General features: G+C 39.4%; 1 protein-coding gene across 3 annotated transcripts in view; it reads left to right on the plus strand.

Annotated features, from left to right (window-relative positions):
- Positions 1 to 18,436, plus strand: part of cgnb (cingulin b) — a 33,510-nt gene extending 15,074 nt beyond the window's left edge. For all 3 annotated transcript variants that reach the window (XM_032581147.1, XM_032581145.1, XM_032581146.1), the window contains exons 5-20: positions 807 to 904; positions 2,247 to 2,379; positions 2,463 to 2,675; positions 4,773 to 4,921; positions 7,724 to 7,823; positions 8,015 to 8,227; positions 8,401 to 8,499; positions 9,260 to 9,520; positions 10,220 to 10,390; positions 10,687 to 10,848; positions 11,767 to 11,856; positions 11,957 to 12,040; positions 12,116 to 12,234; positions 14,746 to 14,854; positions 15,862 to 16,025; positions 16,107 to 18,436. In XM_032581147.1, coding sequence (XP_032437038.1) covers positions 807 to 904; positions 2,247 to 2,379; positions 2,463 to 2,675; positions 4,773 to 4,921; positions 7,724 to 7,823; positions 8,015 to 8,227; positions 8,401 to 8,499; positions 9,260 to 9,520; positions 10,220 to 10,390; positions 10,687 to 10,848; positions 11,767 to 11,856; positions 11,957 to 12,040; positions 12,116 to 12,234; positions 14,746 to 14,854; positions 15,862 to 16,025; positions 16,107 to 16,188 — 2,247 coding nt within the window. In that variant the 3' untranslated portion in view covers positions 16,189 to 18,436. The remainder of the gene's footprint in view (positions 1 to 806; positions 905 to 2,246; positions 2,380 to 2,462; positions 2,676 to 4,772; positions 4,922 to 7,723; positions 7,824 to 8,014; positions 8,228 to 8,400; positions 8,500 to 9,259; positions 9,521 to 10,219; positions 10,391 to 10,686; positions 10,849 to 11,766; positions 11,857 to 11,956; positions 12,041 to 12,115; positions 12,235 to 14,745; positions 14,855 to 15,861; positions 16,026 to 16,106) is intronic.
- Positions 18,437 to 18,683: the final 247 nt, after the last annotated feature.

An 18,683-nucleotide genomic window follows, 5' to 3' on the forward strand; every position in this document is an offset into this window, starting at 1 on the left:
AACAAACCAAATGTTTTCAGTGTGAGGGAAAGTTTTCTGCTTTTAGTTTTTAATTAACAACTGCTTAAGTGATGTAAAATCATCCTTTAATATAAGGCTGTGTTTAGCCCAGCAGGAGTCTTTATTTCTATTATTTGTGTGATTCACATGAGAATCCAGCTGATGCAATCTACACAAACTGCTCAAACGAGCGTCCCTCTTATGTTATCTTCTGTTAATTATCTCTCTCCTCAGCAAGAAGCTGAAGCGTCCCAGAAACTGTCCTTTAGGGGATGAGAAGAAAGTGAATCTTTGTATTCTGCCACTGATAAACCAAAAAAAAAAAAAGCTAAATAATCAAAAGAAGGGAAACATCTGCGAGCCTGGCTTCATTTTTCTTGTCTCCCTCTGTGTGCGCTTCGTTGTAATGACTGTGTAGGAGGATAAAGACGGAGGTTTTACGGGCAGGCTGAGCTTATGGTTGCTTCTCTCTGAGCAGCATGTGAGGTGGGCGGCGAACAAGCCTCTTCTCTCGCTCTGCTGTCAGCGCAGTCGAACATTTTTCTTTTTTATTTAAGGTTCTCGGAACACTAGCAAGGCTTTCTCGCCCAAAGACTTTTTTTTTTGACTGTCAAAAAGTAGGGCAAAGAATCCAAGCAAGGCTTTATTTATTTGTTTTATTATTTGTAAAAGTTAAAAATAATACAGAATGTACGGCATATTTGCGAGGTCGGCAGTAGCCGTGTGTTGGAACGTGTTCTCTCTGCCTCTCTGTCCTGGAGCTCCTTCTCTGTCTCACTCTGGGTTTCTGTGAATATTTTGTGCAGAAGGAAGGAGCCGACAGAAGCATCAGAAAGGAGAAACTTGAGGATCTTCACAAGCAACTCGAACGTTACAAGAAGGAACTGGAGCAGGCGCAAGATGAGTAAGGCCACCATTTTCAAGAAAATCCTCCAATGGCTGAACAACGGCTGATGGTTTGCACAAGCAGTGAAAACATGGTGATGGCAGCATCATGGCACGGGTTTACTGTTGCCGTATATTTATCAAGCATTTCAGGAAATAAGAAAACCATTCTATTCTCTTTTCTGCCTACATAATTTTAGCCACAGTTCAGTACAAAAATAAGTTTAAAAAAAAACATTCATTTATAACAGTTTTCAGCAGAATTTGAAGACTTTAAATTTCGATCATTCATGCACTGCCTAGGATTTTCACACTTGTTAAATCTCATGTTATGGTTCCAAATGTTAATATATTTTATTGGGATTCACTCTGCTGGACCAACACAACGTAGTGTATAATTCCCACTTCATTTTAACTCATGAAGTTAAAGTGAAGTAGAAGTAGTAAATGGACTGAATTTATACAGCGAGTTTTAGAAAATAGAATAGAAATATCCTTTATTGACCCATAATGGGGAAATTTCTTTGCAGCAGAGTAAACGGACAATAACGGCAAACAAACTCGCACAACCACTCAAAATGTTTCACATTAGAGCTACAGTCAAAAACGCTCAGATAGTCATACTTTCATATGCATATTAATTGGTAATTTGAGATTAAGTGCCTTGCACAAGGGAACATTAACATGTGGCAGAAGATTACCGTCAACAAATTGTCTTGCATTCATGAAGTTGTCAACTAATAAAATCATGTAACAGTTTTCATGTGCCGTTCCATCTCAGCCTTACACAAACAGACACAAACATGCAGTAAATAAATCAATTTTCACTCAGTTTTTTTTGCACCAGAGTTAAAAACATATAAACACGTTTTCACAGAGGCTCTTTAAATGTGTACGTTTTTGAAATTTCAAATTGACGTTTGTGACTGTATACAAAATAGACCAGGGTGCATTTGCTCATTGTGAGGGGATGCAAATATTTTTTTTCCCCCATGTCCCATAGGGGGCTCCGTAAAAAACTGATCGTACCGTTCAGAGTTTCACTTTGCAGTTATGGGCTATTGAATTTAGTCTCGGTTTGTTGCATAAACACTTAAGAAAAAATACTTTTGAAGTTTGGAACGGGACATTTGAACAGATTGATGAATTATGAATACTTTCCAAAACACCGTAGAAAGTGGATAATCTGTCATTCTGCTTTTGTTATTCTGTCTGAAATCCCAATAAAATACATAAAACTTCATAAGAACAGTGCAAACCACCTGAAAATGATTAGCATTTGCTGCTGTGTTACTTTTAGATTATTTTCTTTCACAAAGCGGTTATATCCTGAGACAAACTAAAAGGCTGTTTGTGTTTAGACTTGCTGCAGAGCGAATGGCCAGAGAGGTGGCAGAGTCTCGTCTGCGCCTTCATGAAGATCAGCTGGCTCATCTTCAGGAAGAGCTGAGGCGGGTTTTGGAGAATCTGCCCCAGTCGGACTCATTCCAGTCGGTACGCAGGCTCTGCAACAACACCAGCTAACGCAAAGCACCGCTTCTGTCCAACAGATTGATCTGCAGCCGTTCTCTCTGCAGGATGTGACGAACCTGCAGGCCCGGTTGGCCGAAGCCACCATGTTGTACCAGCGGCAGGAGGAGGTGCTCCACCAGCGAGAGCGAGAACTGACGGCGCTGAAGGGGGCGCTGAAGGAGGAGGTGGAGTGCCATGACAAAGAGATGGAGGCTCTGAGGGAGCAGTTCAGCCAGGACGTGAAGAACCTCCGAAAAAACATGGAGGACTTCACACAGGTGACTGTCGGACAACCGTTGATGTTTTACTCATAAGAGACAGGATGTAGAATATCCTAAAAGATGCTGTGCTGCAGGTATTCACTGAAGTGCATCAATCAATTAATCATTTCGGCAACAAGGCAGTTCAAAGTTCTTTACATCATAAACACAAAAATAAAAAGTAAACAATTGAAGCGTTCAGTCAAGTTCCATCATTAAATGTTTTATTGATTATGTTTCAAAGGAAACTCTAAATAGATGGGCTTCTATTCTAGACCTAAAGGCACACAGTGTTTCGGCTGCTTTGCAGTTTTCTGGAAGTTTTTTCCAGATTTGTGGTACATAGGAGCTGAATGGTGCTTCTCCAGGTTTGGTTCTTTGTTTCGCAGACCAGAACCAGAACCAGAAGACCTGAGAGGCTCTGGAAGGTTGATACAACACCAGCACATCTTTAATGTATTGTGGTGCTAAGCCGTTCAGTGATTTATAAGCTAACAACAGTATTTTAAAGCTACAGGGAGCCAGTGTAGGGACTTTGGATAACATAACCGATCAGACGAGTGGCAACATTATAATGCAGGAGTCTGTAACCCCAGTCCTTGAGTGCCACAGTTCTGTGACTTTTGGACACACCTGAATCCAAAGACTGAATTTTTGGCATGTCTGTAAGTCCCTAATCACTCATTTGATCCAGGTTTATTGGAGTAGGGAACAGTAACACCCGAGGATTTGATCTGAAACTCCTAATCTGTGTACATGGCATCTTTGCATTGCCTTGCACAAGCCTAAAAAAAATCTGTGACCGCTTGGCTAAGGTGTGCAATAGTGGTAGATGTGTAGAACCAGAACCAAATACAGAGAAGCAGAATTCAGCTTCTATGCATCAGCTGTTTAGAGTTGCCTTTGAAACATTAATCAACATTCTGATGTGTAACAAGGGCAAAATGTAATACAGTACTTCAATTGTTGGCTGTGTGTTCTATGACTTTGTATTTTTGTGTTTTTATGATCTAAAGCACTTTGAACTGTCTTGTTGCTGAAATGTGCTTTACAAATAAAATTTAACTTTAAAAAGAAGATGTTGGATTTTAATTTAGTACAAGTAGAGGAGTACAAGTATTAAGATGATTAATGCGCTACCATCAACCTAAACTACATTCTAACTGTATTTATTCACATTTTCATTGATTGTGTTCTTCACTGTAATTCTTTAGCATTTCTGGGTAAGTGTCTGATCTTTTGGGGGGTTTTTAGGCTGTGAGTGAAACATAAAACTATAAAAAGCATCTAGCATTCATTAGCGCATGGTGGGAAGATTTCGGCTCTTATTTTGTGCTTAAAAATAGTAAATTGTGTCTGAAAAGCTTCAGCGCCACTATGGCAATGAATAATTCACTGATTTTTGATCTGTTATCATCGCAGCAACGCGTGTCGGTGTAAAGCAGTTTCAGATCCTCTTTATGCACAGGTGCAGCAGTTGAGGGACAACCGTCAGGTTTTACCTGTCAGGCGTTTCATGACTTATTAAGGGAACATTAGCTCTGGCTTTGATGCTGCATCTGCATCCAGGCTTTTTCCTTGTCATTCTGTTTAATGCATCAGTTCGCTCTCAGCATTCAAACCGCGAATATGTGGGTCTCTTGAGGTCAGAGCGCAGTGAGAGAGTGAGAGAGAGGGGGAAGAAAGTTCTGATTGCGATAGAAAACTTTCTCTTTTAAAACTGTTTCTGTTTCCGTCGGTGAGGTATTTTTGGAGAACTGCAGTTTGGGGGATGGAGGGAACTTGGAGAAAATGTGCAGGAATAGATTAAAATTGAGATTCTTTGAAAAAAGTAACATGTCAAAAAAAAAGCAATGAGAGAGCAGGATGAAAAAACTGCAGCCTGACTGCAAGAGTTGTTTTTTTTTTTTGATGAGCTGATTTATTTGGCAGTAGCAGACTAAAAGTAGTCGGATTCCTGTTTATGATGACAGCACAACACATTTTATTTCATTTATTATTTGTTATTCCTCTTGCAGAGCACACTAATAAAGCTTGAACTCGACACATCCCAATAAAAACTGCCTCCAATTAGCCTGACATGATTTTTCTTGCCGTTTGTTTTCATGCGATCAGTCGCAGGAGCAGATCGAGGAGGAGCGGGAGAAGGTGAATGCCTCCCTGTTGACACTGGAGGAGGAGCTGGAGAGCAGCAGGGAGCAGGGGGAGCAGTGGAGGACGGAGCTGGAGGCCGCCACGCAGAAACTGCAAAGCACCAGAGAGGAGTCAGTGTCTCCAAAGCGAAATTCAATCCTGATCAATGACGGCATAAAACAGATACTTAATATTTGAATACAAGAGACCGATTCTGACTTTGTTTGGGGGACGTTTTGTGAAGATGTTCCAACAGAAATCCGACTGAAATATTCACTTATGGTCTTGGAATATTTATACAAAATGATTAAAGCAGCCACCAAATTTTAAATTCAGATTCCGTGTGGCATCAAACATTAGACAAAACATGTTTTCTTTTTTAAGTCGTTCAAACCTTTTAAAATTATAATTATCATTAGTTTTGTTGCCATGTTTGAGCTCTCTGATTTAATTTTTAATTTGGCAGGAACCGAGAACAGCCCTGCAGCCGAACGTGAGAGAGAAAATCTGTCCTGCTGTTTTGGTTTGAGTAGATTTAGCTCGTTTTTCATCAGAACCTGTGATTTGCCCCCTGAAAATCCCATCAGATTATAATCACCCTCCACACTTGGTGCACCTGGGTAAAAATGTGTAAAAAGCCTTAAAGTGGTGGTATTATCCCACACTGGAAAAAATAAAATAAAATACTAGCTTTCACGTCCATTTGTTTGTTCAGTAAGAGAAAAACACCAATAAATACTTCTTTGTTTTTATAACAAACTCACTGGTTCTGCATGAATCAGAGCCTCTTTTGCATAAAAACCAGAACTGAAGTCGTCTTTTCATTACTGCCCCGAGTGTTTTCTATTGGAATTGGATCTAGAAACTGGTGTGGCCATGGAGGAAGGTTGTATTTGTGCCCCCGTACCCTTTTGTGTGTTGCTTTGACCGTGATTTGTGGGTCATTATTTCCCTGAAAGATTCAGCCATGACCCATCTCTCATTTCTGTCTGAACTGCTCTGGTACGTCAAATAGTTTGAACATACCTTCCACTCAAAAAAGATGCCTTCTGTGGAGAAACTTGCCCATATCATCACGGATACTTTGCCGTACTCAAGAGTGGATTTTAGGTGCTTTTCCTCTTGTTTCAAACCAAATACACCTGGAGCGAATGATGCTGAAAAGTTCAATCTGACCCAAAGGAACTGCTTGAGTTAATTACGATCAGTTCATGTCATTCCTGAAATGCTCGCTTGTCTTTCCCCTGTTGAAGACTGGCTAAAAGAAATGGGCCTCTGTGTCACAGCATATTTACAGCCCATATTTAATTTTTTGTTGACACTGACCCACTTTGAGAAAGTAAACGACAAATTTAAAAATGTTTGTCAAAATAAATATTGCACAATTTTTTTTTATTTCATTTTTTTTTACATTTCTTCCTCCACTTAATTTTAGATAAAGTTTGGACTTTATCTAAAACTTTTACTGTGGGAAACTTATTTTGGGGCTTTTTAAGCATCTTTACCAGGGTTGATGGTAAGTGTGAAGAGCGCTGTGTCCATATTGATTATTAGATCAGTGAACCGTTACTAACAGTAGAAAACCCAATCATTGTGTTTTAGAAAGAATTCTGCTTTCAATCACAAGTTCTGCAAATTATTCTTACACATGATCAATCATATTTTATTTGAATCCATCCTTTCTGATATTGCATTGGTTTAAAGTAAATATGTGATGCATCTTAGTTTATGATAAAATAATGTGAGGATTTGTGCTTTAAGAAAGGATAAACTTTGGATGTGGTTCTTCTGACGTTGGTTTGAGGTTTTTTATTTCAATCAGCCACAGCATTGAGACATTCATCTGTTTCTCTTTAGCTTCTGGGGAGTCCCACATGTAACAGTCATGTTGGTTTGTTCTCTGCGTTTCTTTTATTGGTGGAAACAAATATGTTTACAGCTGATTCTCCTTTAAAAATGCATCCTGTGCCTGAATAGATTTATGTTCAGGGTAAAATGTTAAAGTTTTTCTCTGAACGGTGACGAGCCACCACAATGTTTGAGCGGGAGGTGGATACCAGAATGGGACTAGAGATGGTCACTAAATCGATAACAATAAATGTATGGAATATTCACTGAAATGATCCAGAACCGCATTTCATTCTGGGAGATGAGGGCAGAGGAAAGACTTTGGCCGCTCAACCTTTCATGGCTAGCTTAGCGAGGTTGGTGGAATCAACTGACTCGCTTACTCTTTGGTTACCTAGCAGCAGTTTCAAGTTCCCCACCAACTGTGGTTGCCTAGCAACAACCCGTTGAGTAACTGACACGACAGAAGTTTGAGGTTTCACCACTGTGCCTCATAACTGCTTAAAAATGTTGGGGGGTTTTTTTTGTACCCCTCCAGGGGGTCTTTTTGTGGGCTCTAGTGTCCCTTTTTACAAAAGTCGGCTGACAGGAATGGGGAAGGAGAGGAGGGAAGACATGCGGCAAATGTCGCGGGGTCCGGGAGTCGAACCCGCGACGGCCGCGTCGAGGACTCAAGGCCTCCAAATATGGGTCGCGCTAACCCCTACGCCACCACGGCACGCCCCAAAATGTTGTTTTTTTTTAAACAAAATTGAGTGAAAACTGTGTATAAAACTGTTTTTTTTTTGTTTTGTAGTATTTAAGATATTTAAAACAAAAAAGCTAATCAATAATTCTTGATATCAACTAATATGAAAAGCTTATATTGTGAAAAGTTTTTCAGCCACATCATCATGAGACATTAAAAAATTCTAAATTTGGCAAATTTTCATATTTGAAGTTGAATCTTATTGTTTCCTGCTGCCAGGCTCGGTTTATATTCCAGTGGTTTAATGTTTTGGCTGATTAAAAGAAGTTAATTCTGTTTGTTTAAATAGCATTATGGGATGCACGTTGTAAAAAACCGCGTTGCTTTTTGTCTACAGACTAAAAAAGTCTCGTTTGGAAAAGGAAAAGGTTGAGGGCTCCCTGAAGGATCTTCAGAACAAAAAGCCTGCGTCTGACGATGCAAACGCTTTAAAAGAGGTAATTTAGACCACAATCATGAAGCTAAATGATGATTGTGTGGGTGAACTTTTGTTGTTTTTAAAGTAAACTTTTTCAAATCTCCCATCAGCTTTTCTCCTCAAATCTCTCACGTAAAACTCATTGCTATGCGCCTTGGCGTCTTCCTCTTGACTCAAACACATTATCTGTCTCTGATTACTTATCCCAAGGAGCTCCGGCGTTGCCATGACGACCTGAAGCGTACCCGCGCCGATCTGGAGAGACAAAAGGGCGAGGCGGAGGAGAAAGCCGGGGCACTCGAAGCCGTGAAGAAGGCGAGCGGAGAGACGGAGGCCGAGCTTCTGTCGGAGATTCGCAAGCTGAAGGAGCAATTTCTGGAAGACAAGGCCGAGCTGGAAAAGGCCCTCGAGACGGCGAAGGAGGTGAAACATCATCTGAACAAATGTGCTTGATGATACCATTTTGCAAAAAGGAGGGTTTATTTGACTACCGTGCAAAACAGAAAAGAAAGAAGTGCCAGAAAAATACAGAAAACATGCAGAAGAAGCAATTTGACTTATTTTCTTTACCACTTGTTTCTCGCTCTTTCCTGCAGTCATCTATTGCATCAGCAGGGAAGTCTGTGGTGGACGGCGGCACCAATCAGGAGCTGCAGCAGGAAAACACTCGCCTCAAAGACAGGCTGGCCCGCATGGTACTTTACAACTAAGAAACAAAAAGACGCGCGTGCAGAATTATGTCAACACAAATACTTCAGGAAACAAAAAGACGTCCTCCTACATGGACTCTATTTTCATCCCAGAAAAATGAAGTAGATCCTATCCAGAGAAAACTGAGCTGAGAAAATAATCCTTCTGAGAGGAATTTGCATAAGATGTGTGTTATTGTCCGTGTTTATTGCAAAAGCATCATGTTGCATTTGTTCAGCATGCCTTAATCCTGTTATTTTTGCTGAGCAAATTCTCCAAATTTCTCATTTTAAAGTGAGAAACGACTTAGAATATATGGAGCCTTGCAGAACTGTTCAGTCCCCTTGATATTTTTCAGTATTACAACCAAAACATTTGGTTTATTTCATTGTGATTTTACATGATAGACCAACACAAAGCAGCTTGTATTTGTAAAGTGGAAGTAAAATGATTCATGGCTGCCACAATTTAGCACATCAAGAGACCAAAGGTTGTTTTTTTTACTCATTTCTCTTTGCAAAATAGCTCAAGTTCAGTCAGACTGGTTGGAGGCCATTTTGAAACAGACATTTCCAAGAATTGCCACTTTTTATTGAAAAATACGAGTATTTTTTTGAAATTGCCATGATTACAAATGCAGCTATTGATTTAGATGTAACTTTAGACCATGCATTTTTTTTTTTTTAAATTAATAAATACTTGTTTTAGTTCCTAAAACACCATCTGTAAATCCATCTGTCTCAAGTGTTTTGTTTTCTTGTTTAGCAATCAAGGCTTCAGTCCAGTGTGCCGCGCAGCTCGGATGCTGAGGAGGAGCTGGAAGCCCTGGAAGACGAGAACCGCTCCCTGAAGTCTCAGCTGGAGGAGGCCAAGAGAGGCGCCACCCGGCTGAGCAAAGAGCGGGACGACCTCACCCGGCGGCTGGAGGAACGAGACCTGGAGAGGGAGGCGCTACGACGGGGCAAAAGCGACCTGGAGGAGCAGAAACGGCTGCTGGACCGATCTCTTGAGAAGATTAACAAGGAGGTTAGCGTGTGTTGGTTAAAGGGGACTGAAAAATTCACATTTTGCTCGTTTTTATTCTTGCATTTGGGTTTCTACTTCTTCTAAAAACCCAAGCACTTAAAAAAAAAAACCAAAACACCCAGCTATTTTTTGACAATAAGTTAAAGTTTGTTTTGGTGTCTGGAAAATGAATCATTTCAAAAACCTCCCCATTGTTAAGTCACAATCGACGGCCACTGTGCCATTACCATGGGAACCCAAGTGGAGCTCCAGCATGTTTACTCATCTAGTTTTACCTCAGTATGGGCTGTAAAATGGCTGCTGGCAAAGACAAGTGTTTTGTTGTTTTACATTCAGAAACCACTTGCGACATTCTTGTTGGTTGTGCAGGAGGTTCCACTTCTGCTTTTCGAAGATGTACAGTTGTATAATTGCGCATCTGTTTGCAGCCATTTTCATGTGTGAGTGTTAACATTGAGTAGGGAGGCGTTATTTGGATTTTGAAGTGACAAGAGGCCCCAAAACATCTCATTCTGAAAGGAGATCTAAATACGCAGAACTGATGAGACTAAAATCTCATTATCTAAGAACGATCTTATGCAAAAAAAAAAGTAATGAACGCATATCCTAACCTGTTCAAAGAAGCATAACAAGTCACCTTTAAATTGAGGTCTAAGTGTTTTTAGCCATGAGTGCCTTAATTTCTCCTGCTGCTCTCAGATGGAGTTGATGATGGGAGATTCTCGTCAGTCGGTGGCCACTCTGCAGACGCAGCTGGATGAATTCAGGGAGCGATCGAGGAAAGACCTGCTGGAGGCGCAGCGAAACAGCAAAGACCGGCTGGCTGAGCTTCAAAGGGCTCAGAATAACCTGAAGGCCCAGCAGGAAGAGGTCAGGAACATGTTTCAGTAGAAATTACACACAAAAAAAACACTGTGCATATATTCGTCATATACTGAAGTGAATGTACTTTTGCAGAATGTCTTTCACCTTTATTTTGTAGTTATTTTTATTTAGAATTTATATGAGTTGCCTATATTTATGTTGAATGTGTGGACCCCAGGAAGAGTATATGCAGGGAACCAATAGGAATCCAAATAAAAGGAAGACAGAGTTTTTCTTAGATCGTAGAATATAAGAATCCTGCAAGATTTCACAAATGACAAGATCTTGTTTCGCTTTTCCAGGTTTCTCGTCTTAAGAAGGAGCTGCTGACCTGCAGCGAGGAGAGAGACGGTGCTCAGCTGGAGAGGGATCTCCTGAACAACCGGCTGAAACACTTGGAGAATGAGCTGGAATCTGAGAGGAGCTCCCACTCGGACCGAGGCCGGGAGATCCGGGGCCTGGAGGTGAGACCGCTGTGGTCAAAGGTCGTGACAGGTGGTGTCTAAAGTTAGATAGGAGTAAATCAGGATTGTGGGACAACTGTTGTTCACCTCTAAAATAATAGGGTGTCTGAGACAGAGGTGGGACCAAGTCAGGGTTTTGCAAGACTCAAGTGCTTGTCCTCAAGTCCTGAGTCAAGTCTCAAGTCAAGAAAGGCAAAAGTCGAGTCAAGTCCCAAGTCTGAAACTTGGAATTTCAAGTCCTTTCCACTTTCTTTTAACAATGTTGCAATTATATGTTAAATGTAAATAATAAGCGGTAGCATCAACGTAGCCCAAAGTACACTTGCTAATAATAACACGAAGTTAACTAAAGTCAGCTATCAAAAGGAAAGTACAGTTTTCCATTCTTTGTGCGACTTAAAATGTGGAACAAAGTTGGAAGCTGTTGCATCTCCATCTGAGATCCTCTTCTTGCAGGTTTTGCATGTTGCACTCGGTTTTTAGGTGGATACTTCATAATTCATGCGCCCAAAAGGAATTACTCGCGGGAGCATATCTGCTTTGACTGGGGTTTTTTTTTTCTCTCATTTTTTATTTATTTTTTTATCTTGTTAATTTGATTGGTTGTGCTGCAGCTTATAAGTGTGGAAAAACAGATAGACAGTCTCCGTCTGTTAATACAGAATGAGTGAAATGAATTAATGGGGCCCACTTTATGAATAATATGTGTTTTTAAGCTTTAGATTTTGGGTAAAATATTAAGTCTTTTCAAGTAAACAGATTCAAATCCAATTCAAGTCCCAAGTTATTGGTGTAAAAGTGAAAGTCAGGCCTAAAGTTTTAATATTAATGACTCCAGTCCAAGTCATGTGTCTCGAGTCCCCACCTCTGGTGTGAGATGAAGTATAGTCTGTCCCTGAAGTGTGAAGTTCTTCACAGGATAAAATCAAGACGCTGGAGATCGAGCTGGATGAGGAGAAGAGTGGTGTGGAGCTGCTGAACGATCGCATAACCAGGAGCAGAGATCAGGTGCAGCATGACATTTGAATACACAAATAACCAGGAGGCGTAAAGGCCTGAACCGTCCACTAACACCAGCTGCTGGTCGTCTCCATTTTCCTCCACTAAGGTGGACCAGCTTCGCTCGGAGCTGATGCAGGAGCGCTCAGAGAGACATGACCTGGAGATGGACAAGAGCGCCCTGGAAAGACAGGTATGCCCAGGTCCCCTCAGCAGTTTCTTCAAGGAGGTCTGCTTATTGATCTTCTTCTTCTTCTCTTTCTCACAGGTAAAGGAGCTCAAGTCCCGCCTGGCTGACATGGAGGGACAGAGCCGACCCACAGCTGGAATCACGCTGCTGGAGAACAAGATCCAGGAGCTGGAGGAAAGACTCCGCAGTGAAGAACGGTACATGACAAAATAAAACAACATCAGCTGACTTCATTCAGTCTGCACAACTTTATATCAACTCTTGGAAATTGTTGGTTGTGTGCTGAAACACAATCAGATTGATTATATAATTCTGATTGGAAATCTGTTAACTGTGTTTGTAATAAAGCAAAAGCTCCAAGCAAACTAGAAAACTGGACACTAGGGCTGAAACGATTCCTCGAATGATTCGAGTACCTCGATTATTAAAATTCCTCGAGGAAAATTTACCTGCCTTCATGCTTCATTAATTTATGTTTTATTATTTAGCGCACCGTTTTCCGGCTGGAACATTATTTGCGTTGCGTGGAGCTCTGACTTTCTCCTCTGAGTTGTTGATGAAAGCTAAGTGTTAGCGGCATAACGTCCAATTTTCAAGTTCGGCCCGTGGGGATTTTATTGAGTTTTAATGCCCAGGTTTTCATCATTTTGGGGGGATTAATAGACATCCTTAAAATGACTGGCGCGATGCCTGGAGTACGGCAGCCTTTCTCCTCAGGAGCTGCTGGTTCAGAGCGAACGGCGGGAAGAGCAATGCAGGAGTATTTATACAGGTGAGCAGATAGACTGAACACGACGGGGAGCTGAGTAGTTCATGGTTACAGTGTAAGTGTAGCTTTACGGACGAACGGTGCAATAAATGTTATATCATCCCGGTCTGAACAAACGGGTGGCGGAAATCATCGTGGTGGTACATGGCTGGTAGATGAGTTTCTGAGTGTGACGAACGAAGGTGGCGTAAATATCCCGTATTGCTCCCCCCCGTTCTTACGTTCGTCTGTCCCTGGTCTATTTCCTCCTCTCCATCCCATCTTACGTTCGTTCGTTCTCTTGCCCCCCACCACCTCAAGCTCCCAACTCCAGGTGACATTTCCCGTATTCTCAAACCCAAAGTTTGACAGGTATGGTGAGAATTCATCTATTAAACTGACTGAAGATGAATACATAAACTAAAAGCTGGAGCATAGACATTTTTTATAAGCATATTTGTGAGCCTGCCTCTTTATTATTGAATTGAATATAATTTCAGATCTTTATATAACTTTTCTTCAGGCTAACTTAGAAAGTGAGCTATTATTGTTACAGGTTAATTTGCCAAACTGCAAAAAAGTAACTGTTAGGGAAAATGAAAAATTGGACTGATATTGATATCTGATAGTAATACTGCTGTTATGCCAGATTTACTAATATCTTATTTTATAATTTTTTTTATCCGATTACTCAATTGATCGTAAGAATAATCGGTAGATTACTCGATTACTAAAATATTCGTTTACAACAGCCCTACTGGACACAGCCTTGAACTGTTATCCAACAAAATCATCATGAACAAAAGATAATAATTTGATACATAACATTTATTAAGTTATTCTTTTTCATTTCTTCACTTAATCCGTAAGACCAGCATTCGCTGAAACTTAGACGTCACACATAAGTAGAGTAAGTTGGTAGAAAAAAATCCAACGTACAATTAAGGGAAACTAATAGAATAGACATATTTTAAAGACAAAAGTGAAAATTAAGACGTGACTGGATGAATAAGCAGTTTAATGGTTGAATGTATGAAGAGTGCAGGAAATAAGTTATAATAATAAGGGGATTTTAACATCTAAATTCATTCTTCATTTCTGCATTTAGGTTGTAATCATCATTCTATATACATGCATGTCTGAAATAGATAAATATTTAATGGTCTGTAAGGATAATGCTGTCCAGTAGAGGGCGATAAAGTTTAAAGTAAAAACAGAGGATTTTTTTTCAGCATTTTCTGTCAGTCATAGTTTCTTGAGCTTATGTTTGAAGTTTAAAGATCAAAGTAGTTTAAAAATGTGTCTTTGAAGACAAATGTGTGGAGAAAAAAATGAAAATCTCTCCACTGTTGTAATTTCTAGGCTCCTACATCATTGTTTTAAAAAAATCTTTGATTACCAAGTCTTCGCCAATGCACCAAAAACAGGGATTTTAAAAAGTTACGGGTTTCTCTTTCTCTCTATAATTTTCTGATGTATGGATTTAGAAATGCAGCTGAAAATGACATTTTGACTAGTTTTTGATAACATTATGTCCTCCAATTTGAAAATGGCCGTTTGTATTCACTCAGGTTATCTCAACATTTGTTTTATGGTCTGAAATATTGAAGCAGAAAAATATTTATTTTTAAGTTATGTTAAAATAAAGTCATTTTCAGTAGTGCTACTAACAGAGGAACTACAAAAAGCTCTCAAAAGAAATATTCTAATCAAAAAAGTTAATCTTTAATAAAGAATACCCCATCATAAAATCCCCCCCCCCCCACCCCCCAAAAAAATTTTGTTATAAGTTCAAATCTCTTAAATAGTTTTGGGTTTCTTTTAGCTCATGGGCTCCTTATGGATTCCCACACCTGCTGTCTGACATCAATGTAATGCACCAATAAATTACTAAACAAATCCCTTAAGCAGTCATATCTATGGTCCATTTCCAATTTTCCAATCAATTCCCTACTCATAGGGAGAAGACGAGCATCCAGGCATCCCAGAGACGAGCAGAGAGAAAACTGAAGGAGCTGAACGCCACATTGGACCAGGAGAGAAGCCAGCATATTGAGCAGAGGGATCAGGTAAATACTCTGATTTGAATGCAAATTTCATTAAGTCTAACTATTTCAGTACAATATTGAGTTTGCTATGTTACCTTGAATGCTGATATATCTAAAATCGTGTTTTAAAAGTGATTATATAAAATTCACCTGTCACATTTGTCCTTGCTTTTTGGCATCATCTTTTTCCATCGTGTTACAATTTTTCTGCGTTGTTCCCGCCGCCTTTTAGTTATCACAACGTCGCCTTCGTAGCAAATCAGTATTCTTCTTATTATTCTTTTTTAATTATTTTGGTTGAGTATTTATATTTCAAAACAGAATCAAATAAAGGGAATTTTGCATCCTTTATTTGGACTCTGGACCGTTGTTCTTTCCCGTTCTTCGTTCCCTCCGCCATCTTTACTCCAGTATCAACTGGCTATCCGGTTAAGGATGGCCTGCAGCGCCCTCTGTCGGATGGCGGCCAAACTACAACATTGACAAAAGATCTAAACGAGATCAGAAGTTAATCGAATGAAACACATTTTGACCTACTAAACCATTATTCGACAATTTATTGTTTAAAACACGAATGTCAAATATTATTCATCTGCTTCAGATCTTTTTTATATATATATTTAAATATATACTTTCATGTTTCATAAGAACACTTTCATTGTTCTTATTAGGTTTAGGGATTTTGGGGGGGCAAGATCCCAGAATGGTGGGGATGAAGGATCCAAAGTCCCAAAATATTCCTAAGACTCCAAGAAGCATCAACTCTTATTAATAGAGTTTAAACGAAGTATAATAAACCATAGTTTCTTTACTTTTTAAAGACTAATTGTATGTGCTCTCCTCCTAACCCAACCCCAACCTCCCTCAGTCACTAGAATGACCCCTGACCTGTGGTGCTCTTCCATATTCTTGCTGCCACATCATCTGCAGCCTACCTGTCATTCATGTCTTCCCAACCGCCCACGTCTTCACCTTTCACCTCCTCTGTTCCCCTCTAACCCCCTTCCTCTTCCTCTGTCCCCTCCCAGCTGACCCTCCGTGTTAAGGCCCTGAAGCGTCAGCTGGATGAGAGCGAGGGAGAGGTGGAGCGCTTGGAGGGAGTCCGCCGTAAAGTCCTCAGAGACCTGGAGGAGCAGCAGGAGCTCCAGGAGGCTCTCCAGGCCAAAGTCGCAGCGCTGGAGAACGATCTGAAGTAAGTCTCAGTCGCATTGCAAAGCTTTTAAACACGTCTGCCGAGTGCTGATTGACTTTTCTGTTGCTTTTCTTCTCTAAGGCGAAAGTCGCAGCAGACTCATCGCACGGCTCTGACATCATCCGTGTTGAGCTCTGACGAGGAGGACGGCCCTCCATCTTGAGACGACCACAAATAAAAAAATTTAAGAAAAGGACGAGAGATTAAAGAAATCTCACCTGTGAAAAATTCTGATTTATCTCATTTTCATTATTTTAACACTCTGCTGTGATTATGATTCCTTCAGAAATGTCGTCTTTTATCTGTCTTGGTTTTAAAAGAGTAACACCATGTTTTAAAAGAGTTTGACTGTCCTGTGTGTTTGTTATAATTACAGTGGCAGCACATTACTGCAACATCTACAATCTATTCGGGTCAGTTTTACTTCTCAACCAAAAAATACCCGTATGTTTTATGTATGAATGTTTCCTTGCATGATAACATGCTTCCTGCATGTCTTTGTGTTTAAAATGAACTTCTTTATTTTATTTTATTTTATTTTTTACGGTTTTAACTGTGACAGCTTGGGGCCAATATTCTGAGCCTGTATTTTTACACTGTGTTACTTGTTCCTAAAGACAATCAGTAGCAAATAAATGTCTGCATGTATCAGTTTTTATAACTTTCAACCACAAAATTAAATATTTAAAAGCTTAACACACACTCATCTTTGCCATGAATGTTGTCATTTTTTTAAATTTAAAAACAGAAATAGGATAAATAACTTTGACTGTGAATACACAGCGTCAAAATTATCCACATATACAAACATTTTTCCTTTTGTAGCCGTTAGAAAAAGTTGCTGGTATTATTCTGGCTGGATTTATGATCACTAATTGGTTAGAAATCATTGAAGCTGCTTACTTTTTGGGATTGTTACTCCACCCTCATTATATGGTGCACGAGAACTTGTCAGCAAAAACAGACCCTGAGCATGAGGCTGCCACCACTGTGCAGAAAGGCACAGATTATAAAGTAGAGAGTGGAGTTTCAATTAAATAGTTAAATTAACTTGCCATATAACAATAAACAGACCTGGACAGCCTCATTCAGAGGAAATCCCTCCTATTTCAAATCTCTATTAATTGTTGCAACGTGGATAACACATTGCAGACATTCTAGGTCCAGATGGAGATGTGTTCAAGGACGTCTGACAGAGCACTGAAGCTTTTCTGTTCATTTTGGAAAAAATGTGTCTTAATGACACATTTAATATTGTACTGCAGTAATGATCTATAAAATATTGAAATTATTTCCACCACTACAGTTCTTAACAGAACTGTGAGCAGCCATTTTGTTCTTGAAAAAATGTGATTTAGATTTTTCTTTTTTGTGGAAATTCTGCGAGTTAAAATTGTGAAGAATCGACTCCATCATCGATAAAGCTGCATGGTGTTTATGAAATTATAAACTCTCGGGATCTTTTAGAAGAAAATCCCAGCTGCAGTAACTTTTTCATTTCTTAAAAAAATAGTTTGAGGAGTGCAAACATTAAAAAATGAATCTCCATCTGTTAGACATGACTGTAAAGTTTGAAAACCACATTTTAATAACTCATAATTCTTGACACATTTTCTTTCATCTGAGGCAGAGAGTTTTAGTCAAATGATTTGAAGTTGGAAATAATGGGGTGTTGATCCAAAACACACATCAGAAGTGGTTTTTAATGGATAAACATGCTAACAGCTTCTAGAAAGACCTTCCTAACACCCAAACCTCAATCTAATTAAGAGCGGTCAATAAAAACAGAGTCTGTATCAGGAAACCAATTAATTAAAATTTAAATTTACTCTAGAGTGTATATGACGTAGTATACTGGTGCTGTGTGTGTATATATTTGAGCATGTGTGATGTGTTGTCTTGTGAAAAATCCACAATCAATTAAAAAAATCCTGCACCTAATTCTTATTTTATAACTAACTGGAAAACAAAATGTTTCAAATGCATCAGTCAAAGTCACAAATGAATGATGACATTAATATTTATGGTAACTGTGTGTAATGTTCTGTTCAGAACTGTAGAAAATTGATTTATCTACATATGTCCACTAAGACGCCTTACATTGAGCTTCATGGTTTAACTTCCTGTGTCGTCGCTGCAGCATTGTGTTTCACATGCTTGCCTTTCCTGCATCTTCTTCTGTGCATTTCTGTGGCAGGACCCATTACGTTTCTTTTGTAAGAACATTGTTTCAGTAGTTATGGATGTTTATAATTTTCTAATGATGGTATTATTGTATGTTAGGATTACATGTAAGGATACTGTTAAATTAAAAATGTGTTTTTCATGAGTTGGTAAGCTTTTGATTTTTCTTAAAGGAACTTTAACCAAAGTTTGGACCTTGTGTAAAATAAAGAAAATGTTTTCAGTAGGATCTCTTTGGGTTTTATCTGCTTCAAATACAGCGAATATGTGCAATTATGTAAGTATGAAATAATTTAATAGCTTGTGGCACCAAGTGGCTCAGAGGTAGAGAAGGCGCACCATATATGGGAACTACAGTCACCCCTTCTCTCTGTGTCCGTCTTCATAAAACCCCACTAGGCCACAAAACATTTAAAAAATCACTTAGCTGCCTGTGTGTCACTTTAAAGTTAAGTTAAAAAACAATATTTGTGC

The sequence above is a fragment of the Xiphophorus hellerii genome, chromosome 13, assembly GCF_003331165.1.
Source record: "Xiphophorus hellerii strain 12219 chromosome 13, Xiphophorus_hellerii-4.1, whole genome shotgun sequence".
In the NCBI taxonomy this organism is placed as follows: Eukaryota; Metazoa; Chordata; class Actinopteri; order Cyprinodontiformes; family Poeciliidae; genus Xiphophorus; species Xiphophorus hellerii.